At 41.7% G+C, this 21,403-nt stretch overlaps 1 protein-coding gene across 2 annotated transcripts in view; it reads right to left on the bottom strand.

Annotated features, from left to right (window-relative positions):
• LOC124619723 (protein decapentaplegic-like) overlaps window positions 1–21,403 on the bottom strand; it is a 296,317-nt gene that overhangs the window by 3,949 nt on the left and 270,965 nt on the right. For both annotated transcript variants that reach the window (XM_047146288.1, XM_047146287.1), the window contains exon 2: window positions 4,569–4,894. In XM_047146288.1, coding sequence (XP_047002244.1) covers window positions 4,569–4,875 — 307 coding nt within the window. In that variant the 5' untranslated portion in view covers window positions 4,876–4,894. The remainder of the gene's footprint in view (window positions 1–4,568; window positions 4,895–21,403) is intronic.

Raw genomic sequence — 21,403 nt, 5'->3', positions numbered from 1 at the left:
GATGTAACGTAAATTCGTCCTTAAGACAAGCTTCCATCCCCAACCTGTATGTGAAGAATCTCTAGTACTTGCGTAGAAATTATGGATTGTAATCTTGAAATTATGGCCAACAGAAAGTTGTGATTAGTGGAACCGTATATTACGAAGCCGAATCCTTTAGTTTACAGTGATTCCTTTACCTGATACCAATCAGTGATGGCAAAAGCTGTTCACTAAAGAACTGCCGGGAAACTACTATATTACGACGCAGTAACAAAGCACCAGCTATTAGCGTCCCTCATACTCAATGAAGTCAACCTATAATAGCTAAACGCTGAATCGAAAGAACTAAGACAGATGGTACAGCAAACCTTCAGACTGTGACGAAGTGCTGAAGACATCATCTGAGTGTTTTGTAGTACCTGAATTGTTTAACGCAAACATCCGGAAGACTTCATTGAGTTTGAGGGACGCTAGTAGCTGGTGCTTTGTTACTACGTCATAATCTCGTGGAGCTTAAGTGTTAGCACAAAACAATACTGGCCCACTGTCCAGAAAAGTATTAGGCCCATGCTTCAATTTGGCACACATCTTTAACTTGTCAAATGTAATCAATACAGCACGTACTCTGCTCAAAGAAAAAGCAATAAATATCCACTACTAGAAAAATTTTTATCTTCCACGGTGCACAAAGGAAGAGGATACATTTACTGTGATGTGCAGCAGGTTCAATAAGCATCAGTTCAAAGATGCGAAATCTTTCGCTATGTACTTAAGACTCACTGGGCGGCAAAAGACTAATTATACCCCGCAAGGTACGAGGGCTTTTCGGAAAGTAAGGAACGATAGGTCGCGAAATGGAAACCACACTGAAAGTCAAAACTGTTTTATTTATTGCAACAGTTAGCTACAACTTCCAGCTACTTATCTCCATAGTCGCCGATCCGACTTAGACGTTTGTCGTAGCGTTGTACCAACTTTCCAATACCCTCGTTATAGAAGGCAGCCGCCAGTGCTTTCCGCCAATTCTCTACGCTGGCATCTTCATTGCCCCTTCAGAATGCGGCTGAGAATTGTCTTGAAGAAGAAAACGAACGACAGTTATGTAATGTTGGCTGCATAGCTTCAGGCGAGATTTCTCACCAGGCCCTCGTACTTGGCGGGGGACACTATTGTTCTAGGTATCTTTATGTGCTCCCTGTGTGTTCAGAACTATAAAGAACGACGTAACGCGATCGATGGGCGTATTAGAGACACTGCCCAACACACCTGTGCAAAACTTCGTTGGATTTTCACTGTGGTGTGATAACGGATATCTTTGCTGGACTGGGACTCTAGCCCGGTTTTCTCCTCTTATTGGGAGCGCATTAACCACTTCGGTTATCCGAGCACGCCTCGAAGACCGATAAGCAGGTAATTCATGATCGAGTTCCGGTCTGGCACAAATTTTTAGTGCCACCCATTGTGCAGCTGAAGTCTAATCGTATTCGCAACTGCGAATACATTTAATTCATTCTACCATGAGGGACAATCACAGTTTGTTTGAGGGCGTTGCTGCAGTATATACGCAACCTAGCGTGACTCCGATGCTCGTATATAGGGCCCAGCACGTAGGCAAGGGATTAGCATGGCAGTGTCTCTTTCCGACGTGCTCTCGATAAATGCGGAAATGACCTACGGCGATATTATTAACAAATGCGTCAAAACAGGGTCAACGTGCTGTTATTCTTTTCATGGATGCTGAAGGACGAACACTGGTAGACATTGCATCGGAGAATGAAGAATAGTGTGGGGCAGCAGGTCTGTCGAAAAGCACCGTTTTGGAATGCTGCTGATCCACGATAATCCACGTCGTCATATCGAAATGTCGTTACGCCGACTCAAGCGGAAGACAATACAGCATCCACCCTGTAGTCCTGATATCTCCCCATGCGATTATCACGCCTTCGGGCCTTTAAAAAAGGCCCTTGAACGATCGACGATTCCAGTCGGGCGAGGATGCGCAGCAGGTAGTAACGGACTTCTTCACATAGCAGGACAGTGTTCTGCTAAACCAGATGTGTCGGTATGATAATTGCCTCAATGATCACAGAGATTTTGCGTGATTGGGATACTGATTCTGGACTGTAAGGTCTTCGGACGAATAGTCCCTTACGTATATCTATGTCTTGCGCATCATTACATAGCAGACGATAATATTCTTACTGCACCATATACTGAGTGTTATTATTGTTCCATTTACGGATTGTGCGTTGTTCGGGCGGAAGACAATACAGCATCCACCCTGTAGTCCTGATATCTCCCCATGCGATTATCACGCCTTCGGGCCTTTAAAAAAGGCCCTTGAACGATCGACGATTCCAGTCGGGCGAGGATGCGCAGCAGGTAGTAACGGACTTCTTCACATAGCAGGACAGTGTTCTGCTAAACCAGATGTGTCGGTATGATAATTGCCTCAATGATCACAGAGATTTTGCGTGATTGGGATACTGATTCTGGACTGTAAGGTCTTCGGACGAATAGTCCCTTACGTATATCTATGTCTTGCGCATCATTACATAGCAGACGATAATATTCTTACTGCACCATATACTGAGTGTTATTATTGTTCCATTTACGGATTGTGCGTTGTTCGGGCGTCTGTGCGAGCTGTTATTTGCCTACACCTTTTACTATTTTCGATCCTTTGTTTAATTTTGATCATAAACATTCCGGGGACACTGTGTGTATTACAGCAACTGGTTTTCTGCAGGCATCGCTTACACAGCCAAATCCTACTCGTTGCACACAGACGCACAGTTTAGTTACATACATGCAACTTTCAACGCTTACGTAGCGCATTTCACCAAGTTGATGTCAAGTGTCATCATGTTATGAATGGTTATGAAGCAATAAATCTTTTATGTGTAAACAGCTGTTCTGGTTTTACCAGAAGGAAGAAAGGAATGGAAATTCGCCCGTCGCGCTTGAATGCTGAATGCCCCTGGACTGACAAATTGATTCGGGTTCACAGTTTTTCACCCGAACACTGTATCTCTGCGCCTGCGTTGTCAGAGTGGCCCGCAGTACACAAAGGCGGGAAGGCGTCTGAAGTTGCCTGGCCGGGGCACACGAGTCGTTAACATCTCTGCGTTTGTCCCGTCTCTGAAGACCTCATTGTCGACAGGAGGTTAAACTAAAATCTCCCTTCCGGGTTTATAGCAATTTTATACACCAAATAGTCCAAACCAAGCCACCTACAGCCACAAAAAACCGCCTTTGCAGTGTACCTCGTTGTCTGCTTCTTCACGAGAGGTAGTGGGTGTTTGTTTTCGTGCCATCCACTGCGACCAGGCGAAATATGTCCACTACAGCCACTATTTTACTACACTAACCAAAAAGAAAAAGAGAAAATTCTACATCTGAAAGATGAAGTTTATTCAGATTTTGCTCCATTCACAGAAGAGTGGCGCTAATAATGCCACCATGAGGATGCAAATTAGGTTTGCTTTAAATACGTGTTGTAAGAGTCGTGAGCATTAATTACATTTGAGACTGGACGTGTTGAGTTGATGTTAGTGAACAATGCCTTTACGGCAACACCTCACTGTGTTTGAACGAGGTCGTGTAGTAGGGCTATGAGAAGCTGGGTGTTCCTTCTTCGATATTACAGAAGGCTTTGCAAGAATGTAGCGACTGTACATGACTGCTGGCAGCGGTGACCACGGGAATGCACAGTCGCGAGAAGACCAGACTGTGGATGGCCACGTGGCACTAACGGGAGGGAAGACCATCGTGTTCGGTGCATGACTATCGCATCGCACTCCATCTACAGCAGCTGATGACTGATGATCTCAGAAGTTAAGTCCCATAGTGCTCAGAGCCATTTGAACCAGATTTTCCTTCGCATTTCCTTTCGACGCCTTATATAAAAATATTAATAAATACAATATAATTAGCATTATTTTGGTTTATTTGTAGTGTAAGTAACGTAAAAATTTAAAATACAGAAATTTCTGCATAGAGACTGGATCCCACGATCCTTTTCTTATCTTTCTGTATTCTTGGCGCTGCGCCAACCGCTGTCTAGTAACTAAACTAACATAAATGACTCGTGCAGGCCTCGGCTGCCAGAGACTGTGGTCATTTGTGTGTGAGTAGCGTTTGCATGAGTGAGTGAGTGAGTGAGTGAATGAGTGCCGAAAGCTTACTTGTTTGACAGTCTTTTTGTTGTGCCTCACTACGACTCAGCATCTCCGCTATATGGTGTGTAGCAATCTATCCTTTTCATAGTATTGTCATTATTTCATCTTTGATTTTCCATTTTTTAAGTACTAGTTCGTAGTTCTAGCCCCAAAATTGCCTTAATAATGACATATTTTCAAAAAGCCTTTAATTCCCTATTTCATCTCCTTAGGAATGGAATTTCGAAAAATTGATTCTTAAACGACGCCTACAGTATAAGATCAACACTCTCCTCAAATTTCCAGTTTCTATCCTTAGCGGTTTGGGCTGGGTGATGTTGGGTCAGTCAGGACGTCGCCTTTGATATACATAGTTTTCGTTTCTCGGAAACTTCCTGTACGTATGTCAGGTATTTCGGTACTAACCTCGGTGCGTAAAACTGCGGACGGTATTGGCGCCGTGCGCGGGAACGACGTGGCGCCGGGGTTGCTTGGCGTGCTGCTGCTGAGCCTCGAAGCGCGTCCGCCAGAGCTCGAGCATGGCGGGCGGCACAACGACGCGGGAGCGGTCGGGCCGTGGCCGCGAGCGCAGCCCCAGCGCGGACAGCAGGCTGGCCTCCGCCCCCGCGGGCAGCGCTCGCCCCTGCGTTGCGCTCGCCGCCCCCACCAGCACAGCCAGCGCCACCGCCAGCAGCAGCGCCGCCGCCGCCGTGGCGGGGCGCAGCGCACTCATCCTCTCTACACTCCGGCCGCTGTGGACGGGAAAACAAGGCACAGCTATAAACGAGGGTGCCAGGCGAAAGGTGCAAGCGGACTACAAGGGGAAGGCCAACTTGCAGTACACTCATGTATGACCAGAAAGATTCATGCCGAGACAGAGTTCGTCAGCTGTAGTAGAAATGTGTGTCCAAACGTTAGTCGATGTCGAAGGTCGGAAAATACGTCGGCTATTCGGAAAGTAAGATCCGATCGGTGGCGAAAAGGAATCTCTGTGAAAATCGAATGTGTTTTATTTGTTAGCTACAGGCTCCAGCTACTTCTCTAAATAGTCGCCACTCCAACATTTTTCCCGCATTGTATCAACTTGCCAATACCCATCATAGAAACTTGTGGTTTCTGCCAATTCTCTGCACTGATCTGCAGATTGTTCTCTGTGCGCAACATGTGAGCAGAGATGAAACTCATAGGAAACCAGTTACGGGCTGTACTTTGCGTGATCGAACACTTCCTGTCGAAAACGCTGCAGGAGCATATTCATTGACCCTGCAGAGTGCAAAATCTTTCACCAGGTCCTCATCCCTGGCGAGACACACTATTTATCTAGGCATGTGCTCACTGTCCGCTCAGAACTGGAAAGAGCAACGTGACTCGCTCGACGGGCATTATAGAGACATGGCCCAACACATCTGTGCGAAGGTTCATTGGATTTTCACTGTCGGTTCCATTTCGCGACCAATCGGACCTTACTTTTCGAATAGCCCTCGCACTCTCTTTGAAGGTCTCTCTTTCAGGAACCATAGCTGCAAAGAGTAAAATACGAAACACTGTTACAAAACCTTCTACTCACATCTCATCAACAAGAAGAAAAGGTCCCTTAAAAGTAAATGAAACGTTTTTGCAGCTACGACAAGATGAAATTTTTCTGCCCGATGGAACTGGGAAGACCCTTCCACCTTCTTGAGTCACGCAACGGTTTGCAGTTGAATTCATGCACTTTAATCGTGTCGAGACATCTGCGCACCTTACTGTAGCACAGAAAATTCTTTGACAGTGATAGTTCAACATCTTTTCCCACAGAGCACAGAAAAAAAAGTGTCGTATCACTCTGTTTAGTCGTGAGTGTTTGCCGGCTCTGCTGACATGAAATGACATTATTCGGAGCGTTTTGATGTTTATAATCTGGTTTCATATCGTTGGTTTTACTACTGCAATAACTAAAGATCCAATCAGATCCAGTGAATATATTCTGACTGGGATTGTACATATATTAAAACAAATTATGTATTACAATACCCTAGTTGCTCTGGTAATATTCTCGCAAAATATTAAATCATTCTGTACATCATTCTATACATTCGATAGATGTATTAATTCTGTAGGGCTGTCAACACAGATTTTGTTGAAACTGTGTTAAAGCCTTTCTCAAAATCAGTGCACTGCAAATCTTTACTTCATACTGATTGCTTCGTTCCATAGTCTTGTAAAATAAAGGTGTTACGTTGCCCGTTTAAATTCTACTGTTTATTCGACGCAGTTTGTACACGTTAGGGACAGGAGGCGGACAAATCTTTGTTTTTTGTCTTGCTGTCTCGTTTCCTCGTTTGCTTTGTGAGTGGAAATAATTATACTCTTGTTTCAGATTTGGGGACTTCACTTCTTCCTAGACATTATGGATTTAGCTTTGCAAGTTCATCATCTTCCGACGCCTTTCCTTTGCACATTCCTCGTGATTCTGTAAACCTTGGTATTTAATTTTATTGTTTATCCGTTCTTCTTATTAATACCTTTAACTATACAAACTAGAAAATAGGTCTTGGTATGCTGATACGATTTCCTCTCTCATGTTTGTTGCAGTGCCGTCCGTCATCTTCACTTGTGATACAAGGTGTCTGTCAAACACAAGTTTTGATTTTATTCAGTTCCAGTGTTCAGAGTTCGCTATTTATTTCCTCTCTCCCATTCTCTTTACGACGTTAACGAATAGTTCTACATAATTCAGAATATTCTGTTTTGTATTGCTGTGGTCTTCAGTCCTAAGACAGGCTTGATGTAGCTAGCCGTGTTACTCTATCGTGTGCAAACCTCTCGATAACAGAGTAACTACGGCAGCCTACATTCTTTTGAGTCTGTTTACTGTATTCCTCTCTTTGTCTCTCCCTACAATTTTACCCCTTTTTATCCCCCTCCCCACATACACTTGAAACTAGTCACCCCTTTGTGTTTCAGAGCATGTGCTATCAACCGATCCCTTCCGTTAGTCAAGTTGTGCCACAAATTTCTTTTCTTCCCCGTTCTGTTCATTAGTTACATGCTCCATTCATCCCGTATTCAGCATTTTTTTGCAGCGCCGTATTTCAAAAGCTTCTATTTTCTTCTTGTGTAAAATCTTTATTGTTCACGTTCACTTCCATAAAAGACTATACTTCAGACAAATACCTTGAGAAAAAATTTCCTAGCGGTTAGATCTGTGTTCGGTGTTAAATTTCCCCTCTTCGGAAATTCTTTTCTTCCCATTGCCAGTCTACATTTTTTATCCTCTCTACTTCGGTAATCATCAGTTATTTTAATCCCCAAATATTAAAATTCATCTACTATTTTCAGTGTCTCGTTTTCTAGTTACTTCCCTCAGAATCGCATGATTGAATTCGAATCTATTCTATTTTGTCCTTATATTTTTTATTTCTTCTCCAAAGACTTTAGTTCTTTCTCCAATTTTTTCTTTGGTATCATTTACTGGTTGCTCAATGTAAAGGCTGAATAAGGTCATGGATAGGCTACAACGCTGTCTCACATTGTTCCAAGGGCGCCGATATTCCAAACTTTCTGGGTGTGCATATCAGTGGCGGAATGTAGTATATGTTTTCTAGGGAGTCTCGATAATTTTTAAAATGATTACCTTTCATTTATAATCATCTTTTAACATAAAAATCTGTGCCTTGATAAAGTAAAATTTACTGGAACTGTAAGCATACGTTGAGATTGTCCTAGCTCAGTCCTAACACAGCTGATTTAAAAGCAACAGAAATGAGATCAATCTCGGGTGCAAATGTACTTTGAGGAACCCACAACCGCAGACGCGCAACGTACACGATACGGGCCCGCCTGCAAAAATAAACATCCTTATCCCTAACATGAAATGTATAACCAACCATTAACTAACATAAGTTTCTTTATAGCAGGTAGAAATATAAATTTAACTGTGTGTGTTATAAAATCGCCTGTAATATACCCAAAAAGATAATTCGTTTACTTTATTCAAAGTATTAAACAAAAATGATTAATACCGATAAATGTGATTAAAAATTAATTCATTACAGTGATATACAGGAAACTTCGAATTCGAATGTGTGTATGTATGTATGTATATATGTATGTATGTATTTATTTCAGTTTTCCATACGCGTTCAGGAACTGCGTAACGTGTGAAAACTGCGAAAATTTTTGGCCGCTGGAGAGCTTTTGCTCCACACATTCCGTCAGTAGACCACCTTCTTTGTACTAGCTATCAATGCTGTGACACCTCTTCAGTCTACAGTATAGACTACTTCGTCCTTCAAAGCCTCTGCCGACAAACAAAACGGTAACATCCAGATTACATGAAAAGAATTTCACTGTAATCTTAAACTACATCACTGTTATGGTTAAAAAAATAACTACTGAGGTACTTTGTTGCAATCGGCTTCCTTGTATCTCTGATTGTTCTTTATTATTTCTCGATGTTGGCAAACAGATATTTTAAAACAATTATTGATGAATGGAGTGGGAATATTGTTGCGAGTCACTTGTAAGGAAACATGAATGCAAGCCGAAAAGACGGAATTCCACTCACAGTATACTGCGACTGTTGTTCTGGAGAGTGACTTGACTTGGCCAAAGAAAGGCAAGGAACGGGGGAGTGTATTGTTTCGTTGCCTTTGTACAAAGACATCTGAAACAAACAGATATATTTCAGAAGTCAGAAACTTTAACTACCATCTCTCTGTTTTAATAGTTCATTAATTTTTGGTAAAGGCAAGAGAGAAATATTTATTTTATTTTGTTTTTATCAAACTAAAAATGTTGTGGATCCAGCAAACCCACGAGATTTTGTATTTGGGTGCTCGAGTCCCGGCGCACCCACGTAGTCGGCGCACACGCTTCCTTCTCAACTATTGCTTCCTTTCATGCTCCTCAACTCCTGTAACTACCATTTGGTTTCTGCACGAGTTGCAAGTAGCATTCTCTTCCTGTATTTTACCTCTGCTACCTTCATAATTTGAAAGAGTGTATTCCAGTCAACGTCAAAAGCTTTCTTCAGGTCTACAACTGCTATAAACTTGGTCTGCGTTTCTTAAACGTATCTTCTTAGAGACGAGTTAGGTCAGTATTACTTAACATGTCCCTACATTTCTCCAGAACCCGAACTGATCTTCCCCGACTTCAGCTTCAACCAGCTTTTCCATTCTGTAAAGAATTCGTATTGATATCTCGCAACTATGACTTTTTTAAAAAGATAACATGTGCTTCCTTTGGCATTTAAACTGTTACGTTCTTCGTGGAGTCAGAGTATTCCTCCGGTCTCATACATGTTGCACACCACGTGGAGTAGTTTTGTCATGGCTGGCTCTCCCAAAGTCATCAGTAGTTCTGACTGAAATGTCGTCTATTCCTGCGGCCTTATTTAGACTTAAATCTTTTTGGGCTCTGTCAAATTCTTCTCGCAATATTATGTCTTCTGTCACATCTTCATTAAAGTCCTCTTCCCTTCCTATAATATTATCTTCAAGTTCATCTCCCTCGGATATCTCCTCTACATACTCCTTCCACATTTCAGCTTTCCCTTCTTTCCTTAGCACTGGTTTTCCGTCTGAGCTCTTGATACACGAACAACTGTTTCTTTTATCTCCGAAGGCTTTTCATTTTCATATACGCGGTATCTATCGATCCTGTAGCGATGTATTGTTCTATATCCTCACATTTTTGCTCTAGCCATTCCTGCTTCACCATTTTGCACTTCGTGCCAATCTGTTTTTAGACATATGTATTTCCTTTCGTCTACTTCATTTGCTGCATTTTTGTATTTTTTAGTTTCACCACTTTAATTCAGTATCTCTTGTGATAGCCAATGATTTCTACTAGACATTGTCTCTTTACCTATTTGATCCTCTTCTGCCTTGACTATTTCATACCTCAAAGCTATCCATTCGTCTTCTTCTGTGTTCCTTTCCCCTTTGTTGTCAAGCACTGTCTAATGCACCTTCTGAAGTTAACAAAAACTTCTAATTCCTTCAATATATACGCTTAATTTACTACCATTTTGCAGTTTCGTAACCAATGAATTGAGGCCAGAGCCCAAATCTTCCCCTGGAAGTGCCTTTTAGTTTACAATCTGACTGAAATCTGTCGCTTACCGTTATATAATCAACCTAAAAGCTTACTGTGTTTCCAGATCTCTCCCACGCATACAACCTCCTTCATGAGTCTTAAACCAAGTATTAGCGATGTCTAAATTACGCTCCGTTCAAAATTCTACCACGCGACTTCCTCTTTCATTTCTTTCCCACAGTCCGTATTACTATTTTTTCTTGTTTTCCTTTCCCTACTATCGAATTCGAGTACCCCGTAACAAACTTCCATGTCTCTTAATTATATGAATTTTTTTTTTCCTCAACATACATTTCTTCGATCTCTTCATCTTGTAAAACTTGTACTGCTCTGGTGGGCGTTGACTTCATGAGTTCAATATGCGGTTCATAGAAGCTTGCCAGGATTCTTATTCATTATCAGACCTACTTCTGCATTACTCATTTCATTTTGTATATAAACCTGTATTCATCAGACCAAAAGTCCTGTTCGTTCTGCCACCGAACTTCACTGATTATATCTAACTTCAATCTACGCATTTTTCTTTTTAACTTTTCTAATTTACCTATCCTATTAACAGATCTAACATTTTATGTTCCGACCCGCAGAGTGCCGGTTTTGTTTCTTTGTTATTACCCGTAACGCATTAGGTCGAGAAGGTATCATAGTTTAATGGAACACGAAATTTAAAATGTTGTTCCTGTGCTGCCTATCTATAAAATCATATTTTCCTCCGTCGGAAGTCTATTTTTAGCTTACGGTTCCTAATAGCTGCACGACGTGAACCTCTGGACTGGACACTGGTATTAACCCTGGTTGGAACACTTAATTTTCATTAAGATGTGATTAAATGTTCCCCTACACTAACTCTTAGCTGAATAGTTTTTAGCACCTGTGATATATCGAGCGAAGTGGCGCTGTCGTTAGCACACTGGATCCGCATTCGGGAGGACGACGGTTCAAACCCGAGTCCGGCTATCCTCACTTAGGTTTTCCGTGATTTCCCTGAGCCGCCTGAGGCAAATGCCGGGATAGTTCCTTTGAAAGGGCACGGTCGACTTCCTTCCCAAATCCGATGAAACCGATGACCTTGCTATTTGGTCCACTTCCCCGAACAAACCAACCAGCCACCTCTGATAAGTGGTTTGTGCAGATTGTCTGGACTTTTAGAACGCAATAATAAATTTCCGCAATGTTAAACATACATAAACAACAGTGTTGCTCCCCTGATCGTTATATTGTACAGCTGATTACAGCAGCTCTGAAATTAATCCTTTTGCTTATAATTTATTTAAAAAAGTTAGTTTATGAGAAAAAGATGAACTTCTGGTCCAGCTTTAAGCTTTACACGCATAGGAAGTGACGAAGTTTGAAATGGCCACGTGTCAAGTATGGAGCACAACAGGGAAATAGCATATGACGCTATGCTATACACGCGTAGTATAACCCAAACAACTCTTTTTAAAGCCATTTGCACTAAAATGTCACCACTTTTGATCCTTAAGTCATACGCATTGTTATCGTTATTTGTAGTGAAGCCTACACTGAACAGTTAAGTTTTGACGACACCGCCGATTTCTTCTGGGCTCACTAGTTCTGCAGGTCAATAGCACGACGTACAGGCAATAAATCTGAAGCAACGAAATTAGACGCCGTGGGTGTTGCAACTGCGGAGCCGGGCAGCACTCTCAATTATCTTTATGGTAACTGCCAGTTAAATTTTATGTGTAGAAGTGAACTTGAACAGCGTCATTACATATGCAGGAGCAGACCTCTACGTCCGTCGCTTTCGGCCAGGTGTGCTGCGTGTTCTCAAAACCATGAAGTGGTAATTAATGCTAGCTCGATGGAAATACGCTTTAGAAAGTAACTCGACGGCTCCAAGCTGCTGACAGCCAATGAAAGTAAATATAGTAGGAATCTCACTGCTCGTTTCGTAATGAGACGTACAAAAAGAACACGTGCACCCACTTCTCAGTCACCTGCTCGTGCAGCCAAGCAACGACGCGGAACAGCCTTATTATACGTAGAATTGTTTACTGGTAACAGGAGACATCGTGTAACGGCGTAGGGGAAAAGTAGATCAATATTTAATTCACACACTGATTCATACAAAAGTAAAAATGAAATAAAGTTTATGTATAGTAATAAAAGAGCAGGAAAAGTAACGGGCTGTATTATTGCTCACTCATTGGAAGGAACTAGTGTTTATAAGAATTTCTAAAGGAAATGGAGAGAATATTTACCTTTATGATGGGTTGAAGCTATGCAAAAAAAGTGGCAACTACAAATGCAATGAAAAGTAACAGCAGTGAGAACAACAATCTGCTGAACGTTTGGCTAGAGACGATGCAATAAAGAAACTCAAAGGATGCAATATTACTGACATAAATTTCAGTTTAAATGTCATCCGCAGCTTACGTTTTATTTGGACGAGGAGCAAATATCAATGTCTGACAGAGTGGTGGCCTTATTATCAATAGCATTGTTTTTGTGTTAGCTCGTGCTGCAGAACGAAAGAAGGAAAACGTTCATATGTTCTTCGGAATTGTGGTGTTTGTGCGATTTCTTTAAAAATCCCTGCGTATGTTTCGTTTGAATGAACTGTAATGCTGTGCAGTCATAAAATATATTTGGTTTTAAATGGTTTTTACGAATTTAAATCTATCTAAAATGAGTGCAAATTTGTAAGTTTATTAGAAGCGTGGTACTTAATTTTCAGCAGATAATAGAACTAAGTGGAAAGTTGACTATGTTTTCCTTGAGAAACTAAGTGCGAGACAGCTTTGCACAAGCTGATTAGACCGTTTGTTGAATGAACACCAAGAGCAAATTAGAAACTTATTTTAAAGAGCGTAGTACTGAATGTATAAATCGATTTTTTACTGTGAAAGTGCACTGCATGTCTGAGCGTGTCACGCGTTACTTTTCGTACAACAAGCCACACATTCGACGGCCGAGCCGATGGTTTGTTCCACAGACTGACAATCACTTACAGCAATTTTTGCATTTGACGGATGACGACACACGCCGCGGAACGGCTGCATTTCCTTTGATGTGAACTGAGCACAGCTGGCAGATTTGCCGTCCGCGATGTGGCAGCCCTGCCAGCTTGCGGTCGGTATTAGGGTCAACGCGATACGAGAAACTATTTATGGACGAAGATTTCGAGCCGTTACGGAAATAAGGCTGGTAAAAAAAAGGGAAGGTGTTTAAAATAGTAATTATCTCCATTGGTGAAATTCTAGAAAGAAACACTGCTCGATCAGTGTTCCGTTAAAGTATAAGCGCACATATAGTCGAGGAAATGGAAATATTCATTCATGCTTCAAGGCGTGGGAACAGGGCTCCAGCGAAAAAAGCAAGTCAAAGTACACAAAAATTCATTTTTCCGGTACGCCAAGTCTTCCAAATGTGTTTAAGTTAAGTCATCATTAGTCCTAATGATGTCCGCAAATGCCGATGCCAGCAGTACAAATAGTCGATATCCATACCGAAAATTCCATGTCCATCATACTTTAGTACCGATTATGTTTTATAATGAAGTCAAAAGGTAAAACTGTTGCAGTGCAATGTTGCACAACAGCGTAGTGTGGTGTTAACGAGCAGAAACGACGGGAAAAAAGAAAATTTGGAAAGCTAAATTAAGAAGTGAAGCATTTGAGTTGTGGAGAACGCGGTTTGTGAAACGTGTACTACAGTAACTGCTACAAAAATACTAATGCATCTCACACAAGCTGTAGTCTGCCTATCTACAATCAAGCACTCAGACCCATCTTGCTAGGGCCTACATAGTTTATACCTCAATAACTCATAATTAATTTCTAATTATGTAAATAACTGGCGTTTTTGTATAATTTATACGAAGCAGACGCGCCTAATGATTCAAGTCATGCTCCAAACAAGTTACAATAAATCTAATTTAAATTATAACCTAAATATCTGACTAAAATCTGTATTCCGCAAATATTTCTCAAGACACTTCTTCACACTTATTTACTGTGTTCACAAATATATTTCGACTACATACTGCCTAAATTCTAAAGAAACTTCGTAAAATTTTTATCGCTACTAGGACAGAGGAGATTAAGCGTAGCTGCCGAAAACTGATTGTCTTCCAGTACTGGCGGTAGCTGTAACGGAAAAGAAAGAAGGACAGGAAATACATCAGAATCAGTGAACTACAAGCAATAATACTCTATAGCTTCAATTAGAAATCTGTGCTGATTGACTTAGAGATCTATGGGACACTGTCTTAAGAGATATAACTAAAGGAAAAAAAACAAAATACGAAATGTGTTGATAGTTAAATTCCTCTCTCCAAAGAATATTACTAAGAAGAATCCGTTCTTCAAGGAACAAAAGTAATCCGCAAATACGAGGAAAAAACAAGACATCCTCCAGCGCTAGCGCGTCGACACAATCGCGAAGAAGAGGGCAGTGTATCACGTTACCCATTTCGTAACAGAACGCTGTTGGAGAAAAAAAGATAGCGAATCATGTTTCACGCGGCCAGAAATAACGCACTCTTTCTCACGGACAATACTCGTAGTACAGGCAATTTTGCCTGCTCAGTTTTAACCGACGCTATTCAACTTGTCCTTACGAAATAACGAAGGTATTACATTGTCATGATCTTTATTGTTACTCTTCAATGGCCTTCTAAAGTATCAATAGAAGCCAACGAAACCCTCTTGTATACTTTAAGGCTTTTCTATCTCTCCCATGAAATTATTTTGGGTCTTTTTATACTTGTCTTTTCAAACTTTTGGTGTCGCCCTTAAGACTTTTAATTTGTATCTTTACTTTATTAAGGTTAATATGTGATGAGAGCAAGGAGGAGGGAAGGGGAGGGGAATTCGTGTTCGTCTTACTATACAAAACACCCACTGCCTACCCACCACATTTACCTCTGTTACAAATTTAATTATTGCTTTCTGCACCAGTATGTGACCGATCAACTTATCCCTTTTTATTCAGGATCTATAATAAGTGTCTTTCCTCCCCTATTCTATTGAACATGTCTTCATTAATTACCAAACCTATCGCTATAATGTTCAGCGTTATTCTTCAGCACCAGATTTCAAAAACGTCTATTGTCTATACTGTTTATCGTTCACGTTTAACTTCCATATAAAAACACACTCCAGATAAATTCTTTCAAAATGCAATAGTACCACATTCATGTAAGATGATAACGTTGTGTCTAAAATTATGAAGAATGTAGCAACCAGTCGCGAAAACATAATTTATCTTGTTGCAAATCGATTTCGACTGATACCAGTCATCTTCGGTACATTTTTCTAACCGATACATGCCGTAGGTAGAAGTACTGTCCTTGGCAGTTTTCTATCATGAAGTTAATGTTTCCGCGACTGGTTGCTACATTCTTCATAACTTTATATTCCACGGACGCTGCACGGAAAGGGAACATTATGGAGCCCAACATTATAACGTTGTCTCTTTCATGGGAGCCTTTCTTCCTATTAGCAATTTGCATTTTATATCCTCTCTGCTTCCAACGCCAAATATTTTATTGCCCAAATAATGTGTCTTTTAGCGTCTTATCGCTTAACGTATTTTCCACTTACATCTGTTGACTTCAATCTTACTATACTCCATTACCCTTGTTTTAATTTTGTTGATGTTCATCTCTTAATCTCTTGTTAAGACATCTATTTAGTTCAACTGCTCTCTCAACATTATCAGCAACCACGTACTGTGATAATCTTTCCTAGTTTCTCCATGCTTTCCCTTAGTACAAATTCAATAAAATGGGAGTTATTCTAAGGCCCTGTCTCACAGCTCCCTAGTCAAGTGATGTTTCCGTTTCATGTCTTTCGTCTCGTAGGATTGAATTCTGGTTCCGTATAAGCTGTAGTTAACGTTTCGCTACTAAATTTACAAATACTTTAATTGTTGATTGTACTTTCTTCAACCTATTTTCTAAGATAAGTCGTAGGGGTGTTATTTCCTTCCGCGTTCCTACGTATCACTGGAACCCAGAGTGATTAGAGCTGCAACAATTTTGCACATAGTAATCATAGAGTAGTAAAATGAAAAATGATGGTTGTTGCCATGTAAACCTTTTACTAAAAAAAATAAATAATAACTCGAAAATGGCAAGAAAATGTTCTAAAGTTTTTTCGGTCAATTAGACATATCCAACGGTTAGAAATCGAATGGGTTGACACTGTAAAGGGAACAAGTGGGCGTCTGAAACGCCGTAGAACACGTGACATTCAAGTCGTAAGCTATTGGCTCTATCCCGGAGCTCCCGAAAGTGTGTCTGTCGAATGCTGCATGTCTATGTAAGAACTCACCCATAAGAAATGTGGCTCATGCAAGGACTGCTAGATAACCGTTCTATGCTTCAGTTTGCATTCTGCTAACAAATAAATAGCACGACGAAGTTCTGAACACGAAATGAATGTCTACATCTACATCACACTTCGTAAACCACTTAACGATGCTCGGCGGAGAGTACTTCTGGTGAATTTAATTGATTCCATCTTTCCTGCTCCACTCGCGAAAGGCGCGCAGGAAGAATGATTGTTGGTAAGCCTCTGTGTTAGCTCTAATTTTTCGAATTTTCTGGTGTGGTCATTTCGCGAAACGTATACGAAATGCAAGTGTATGTTGTCCAACTGTTCCCCGCTATCTCGAAAATTCAATAGTAAACATCTCTCCGTGATGCACAATGTCTCCTAGCAACGTCTGCCACTGGAGTTTATTGAGCATCTTTGTAACACTCTCGCGCCAACTGAATGAACAAGCGACGAAACACGTCGCTCTTAGTTGGATCTCTCTTTCCCTCTCTCACTCTGTTTGCCTGTCCCCTATCAGTCCTACCCGGTAAGGATCCCAGATGATTAAAAGCAGTCAAAATCTGTCGAACAAGCGCCCAGCAAACCATGTCCTTCGCGGATGAGTTACATTTCCTTAAGATTCATCTAATGAATCTACGTGTTCATCTGCTGCTCCCACTAACGTCTTCATCTGGTGCTCCCACTAACGTCTTCATCTGCTGCTCCCACTACTTGCTTTATGTGGTTATTCCACTTTTTCCAGCAATTTTTTTATCATTAGTGTAGTTGTGCAGCAGTGTATTTCTTTTCCTATGTTACATTTATTTACGTTCAGGGTCAACTGCCAGAGCCTGCACCATTCTTCAATCCTCTGCAGGTTATTCTGCAAATCGATACAGTCTTCTGGCGTTGCGACCGGCTGAGAGAGATTCCGACGCCCCCTACGTTGTACACAGTAACAGTCCTATCACACCTCTTGTGGTACTCCGGAAATTATACTTATGTCTGTCAAAAAATGTTCAAATGTGTGTGAGTTTCTAAGAGACCAAACTGCTTAGGTCATCGGTCCCTAGACTTACACACTACTTAAACTCGCTTATGCTAAGAACAACACACACACCCACGCCCGAGGGAGGACTCGAACCTCCGGCGGGAGGGGCCGCGCTTATTTCTGTCGATTTTATTCCGTTAAGAATGACATGTTGGCTTATATATGCTAGAAAGATCTGCATCCAGTCGCAAAAACCAGTCCAATACTCGGTATGTTCATATTTTTTTTCACGAAGTGACATTGTAGGATGGTGTCACGTGCCTTCCTGGAGTCAAGGAACGTGGCATCAACCTGACCGCTATTGTCTACAACGCTATGGATCTCATGGAGGAACAGTGCGAGTTGCAGTTCTCAAGATCTCTGTCTGCTGAATCTATGTTGATTTTTTTGGAGATTTTCGTTCTGTAAAAGCTCTTAATTCTTGGGCATAAGACATGCTCCATAATTCTACAACAGTTTGACATCATCGATATGGGCCTATAATCATGTGCATCACTCCTATGACCTGTGCTTTTTTCCAGTCGCTAGGTACCTTTCGTTGCACCAACGGTCTACGATAAGCTGCTGCAAGAAGGGGAGAAAGTTTTTTCGCATGATCTTTGTGCAATGTTATAAGTATCTTATATTTTCCTATAGCCTTTCCACTACTAAGCGATTGAAGCTACTTTCCATCCTGTGATTGGTTACTCGATATCTGCCATTTCAGCGTTCGTACTGTGACTGAAAGAAGGGACCGTGTTACTATCTTCTGTGTGAATTCCCATTGTTGTGTCATAGGTAATCAACCAACACCATCGTTGCTAGATCAATTACAATCCTAAAGCACACCCCAAATGTTCGTTTGAATAGCTACACGATGATAGTATGTTGTACGAAAATAAAAAAAAAAAAGAAGTTATCACTTTTGTCATGCTGAATCGGTATGTTGGTGTGCTTCAATCTTTTGTAGTACCTGAGTTGCTGTAAGACGCTTGATGTCAACAAGTTGCTGCGACATGGCGCATACAAGGTAATTAACGGCAGCTGTGCAAGTATTGTTCGTTAACAGCGCTATCTGAAGATTAGATTTCTTTCCCTGTCTTTATTAGCACCGTATTTGCTGTAGAAACCTCAGGAGTCGCGTCGATAAGACTTAAGCCAAAGAAAAATCCGTGTAATACCATTTCAGACCCACTCAGCAAAGTAAGGCTGCTGTAACATGCGTACAGGAAAACTCAGTGTACGGTACGTGATTTCAAAGAATTGTTAATTTGGTATAGTGAGAAACACGCTGCCTGGCAAGTGCCAGAAATTCACTGAGGTGACCAATCGCACGCGTCGGAGAACGTTAGTAGCTTGAAATAGAGGTTGAAAACAGAGGAAGTGTATTCGACCATCATGTTCGTCGTCATGAAAAACGATTCTGAGTCCATATCGTATTCTGTATGTACTGCAGAAGATAAGTTTTTGTGGTTTACCACAGTTTACGAAAACAGTGATTTGGCTGTGTTTGAACTGCATAAGAATAACTAATAATTTTAACTAGCGTTTCAAACTTATGAAGGGACGAAGCAGGAAGACGATACGGTACGTACAAATTGTAGCCAGACCACACGTACTGAAAATTATCTAAATATGACTTCGTATGTATGTAACAAGAAGAAGAAGCAGCAGCAGCAGCAGCAATGAAATAAAGTAATACCATTTTATACACACATGCATGTGAACTTCATTTGAGGATCTAAATGATGTTAGATAACAGAAGATGCAATGGTTTCGTTTTGCCACGTAGCAGAATGTATTCGGATTTGTTTTTATAAAATCGCAGCTTCGTTTCATACAAGATAGCTTAAAGTATTTCGATTTTAAATCTTCAGTTAATATCCAGGTGCAGTACATTATTCACAGTAATACTTGTGGAAGAGCTCTTCTGTTTTGTACTGTGTTGCTTTCACCGTGGAGTAGCAACGACAGTCACTTTTATACAGTACAGATCTATACACTCAGTGAGTCACGGAGTTTGCTCATTTTTCGAACGACTCTACTAGATAATAAGGTGTAACGACTACTGTTCTAGTGCGGTGCATTTTGCAAGCGTTTTAGAGATGACGATGACGATGTTTCGTTTGTGGGCGATCAACTGCTCGGTCATCAGCTCTCGTACAATGTCCCAATCACAGTCCAATTTTAGCCACGTTCCCAAAGATGATTATGATAATGAAATGATGGGGACAACACAAAAACCCAGTCCCCGGGCAGATAAAATCCCCAACCTGGCCGGGAATCGAACCCGGGACTCCGTGATCCAGAGGCAACAACGCTAGCCACTAGACCGCGAGCTGTGGACAAGCGTTTTAGAGAAATCAAAGTTGGACGAGCATGTCACGGAACAGCTTACAACCACGAAAGGTGCCTAGCAACGGCGTTAGCACTACGGGTAAGCCGTCAGACTAGAAGTCCGAGAAATGTGATTTTTTAAAAATGTTTTACGAAATACTTGTATCGCCACAACGAGTATTCTTTCTTTGGTGAGGTAGGATGACGATGATGATGATGATGATGCTGATGATGAGTGTTGTACATTCGCGGCAATGTGTAATCGGGGTATAATATGGAATCTTATTACAATGCGCGACGAAAGTACCAAGAAGACTTGGTCGGATGTCAACATTACTTTGTACACGTACAAACTATCGGCGAGTATTAAATGAATAGATCTGCAGTTCTCAGTGGCAGGAAGAACGGCCACCAATATGTGTTAGTATTGTTCGTCACTAGTGTTGTCACCAAGCCTGCTAGGATGTATGAGGAACGTGCACAGCGTACAACGCTGAGTTATTACGGTGAAGGTCACGGAGATCCCGCGTACTCCTATGAGACAGTGTTATCAGCTCGGGCCTCATTGTGGGCCTCCATTTGGCCTCTGGACGAATAGTGTGATATCGAGATTTGTGGAACATTCAGATATGACAATAGCTCGATGTTGGACTGCATGGGAAAGTGAGGGCAGGCATACTCATCAAGATTCCGACCGACAACCTACGATCAGAAAAACCGAGAGACGCCATACTGTGCAGAAAGCAAATGGTATACTCTTCATGTCCGCTCCTGCCATCCGAGAACAACTAATGGAGACCCTGCAACATTTTGAGTCATCCCGCACCATTGGTCACAGACAGAAAGCAGCCAGATCAGGACATTATCATCCCATGCATTGGCTGCAGTTAGACCGCAACACAATTCGCTGCGTTTGAAGGGATGCCGTGACCGGAAAACACGGACTGCTGATGGATGGCGTCGCACTGTGTTCAGCGATGAATCGCAGCTTTGCACTACCCTGGAGGAGCATCGTCAGCGAGTTGTGACGGTGACATGAGATGTCCCATTCTTGCAGTGTTTCGGAGAGGCACAGCCGCGTTACTCCTGGCTTCGTGGTACTGGAGGCCATCGTGTATGACGTGAGGTTACCGCCGATAGTGGTCTCACGTATTTCCTGCGTTCTCTTGTGTTACTTCTCCTGCTGCAGAATCGTGGTAACATGCTTCTACAGGGCAATGCTCGACCACACAAAGTGCGTGTACCCATAAAATATCTGTGTGGTGTTGAGTTGGCCAGCGAGGTCACCAGATCTATCCGCGTTGAACATGTGTGGGCGCAGCTTGGACATCAACCCTGTCCCACTGCCAGTATATCGAGGACCAATTACAACAGGTCTGGGCCAGCTATGCTCGGGAGCGAGTAGAACGGCTTTATGACACCCTCCTCAAGCCAATCACTGCATGCAGCCAGGACAGATGGGACGCAGTATCATACTGAAAAGTGGGACTCGCACTGTGAAGTCTTTTGTGAATCTCACTCAA

The sequence above is a fragment of the Schistocerca americana genome, chromosome 6 (assembly GCF_021461395.2).
Source record: "Schistocerca americana isolate TAMUIC-IGC-003095 chromosome 6, iqSchAmer2.1, whole genome shotgun sequence".
Lineage (NCBI taxonomy): Eukaryota > Metazoa > Arthropoda > Insecta > Orthoptera > Acrididae > Schistocerca > Schistocerca americana.
The sequence above is the reverse complement of the archived record's forward strand: the minus strand, read 5'-3'. Positions and strand labels throughout refer to the sequence as shown.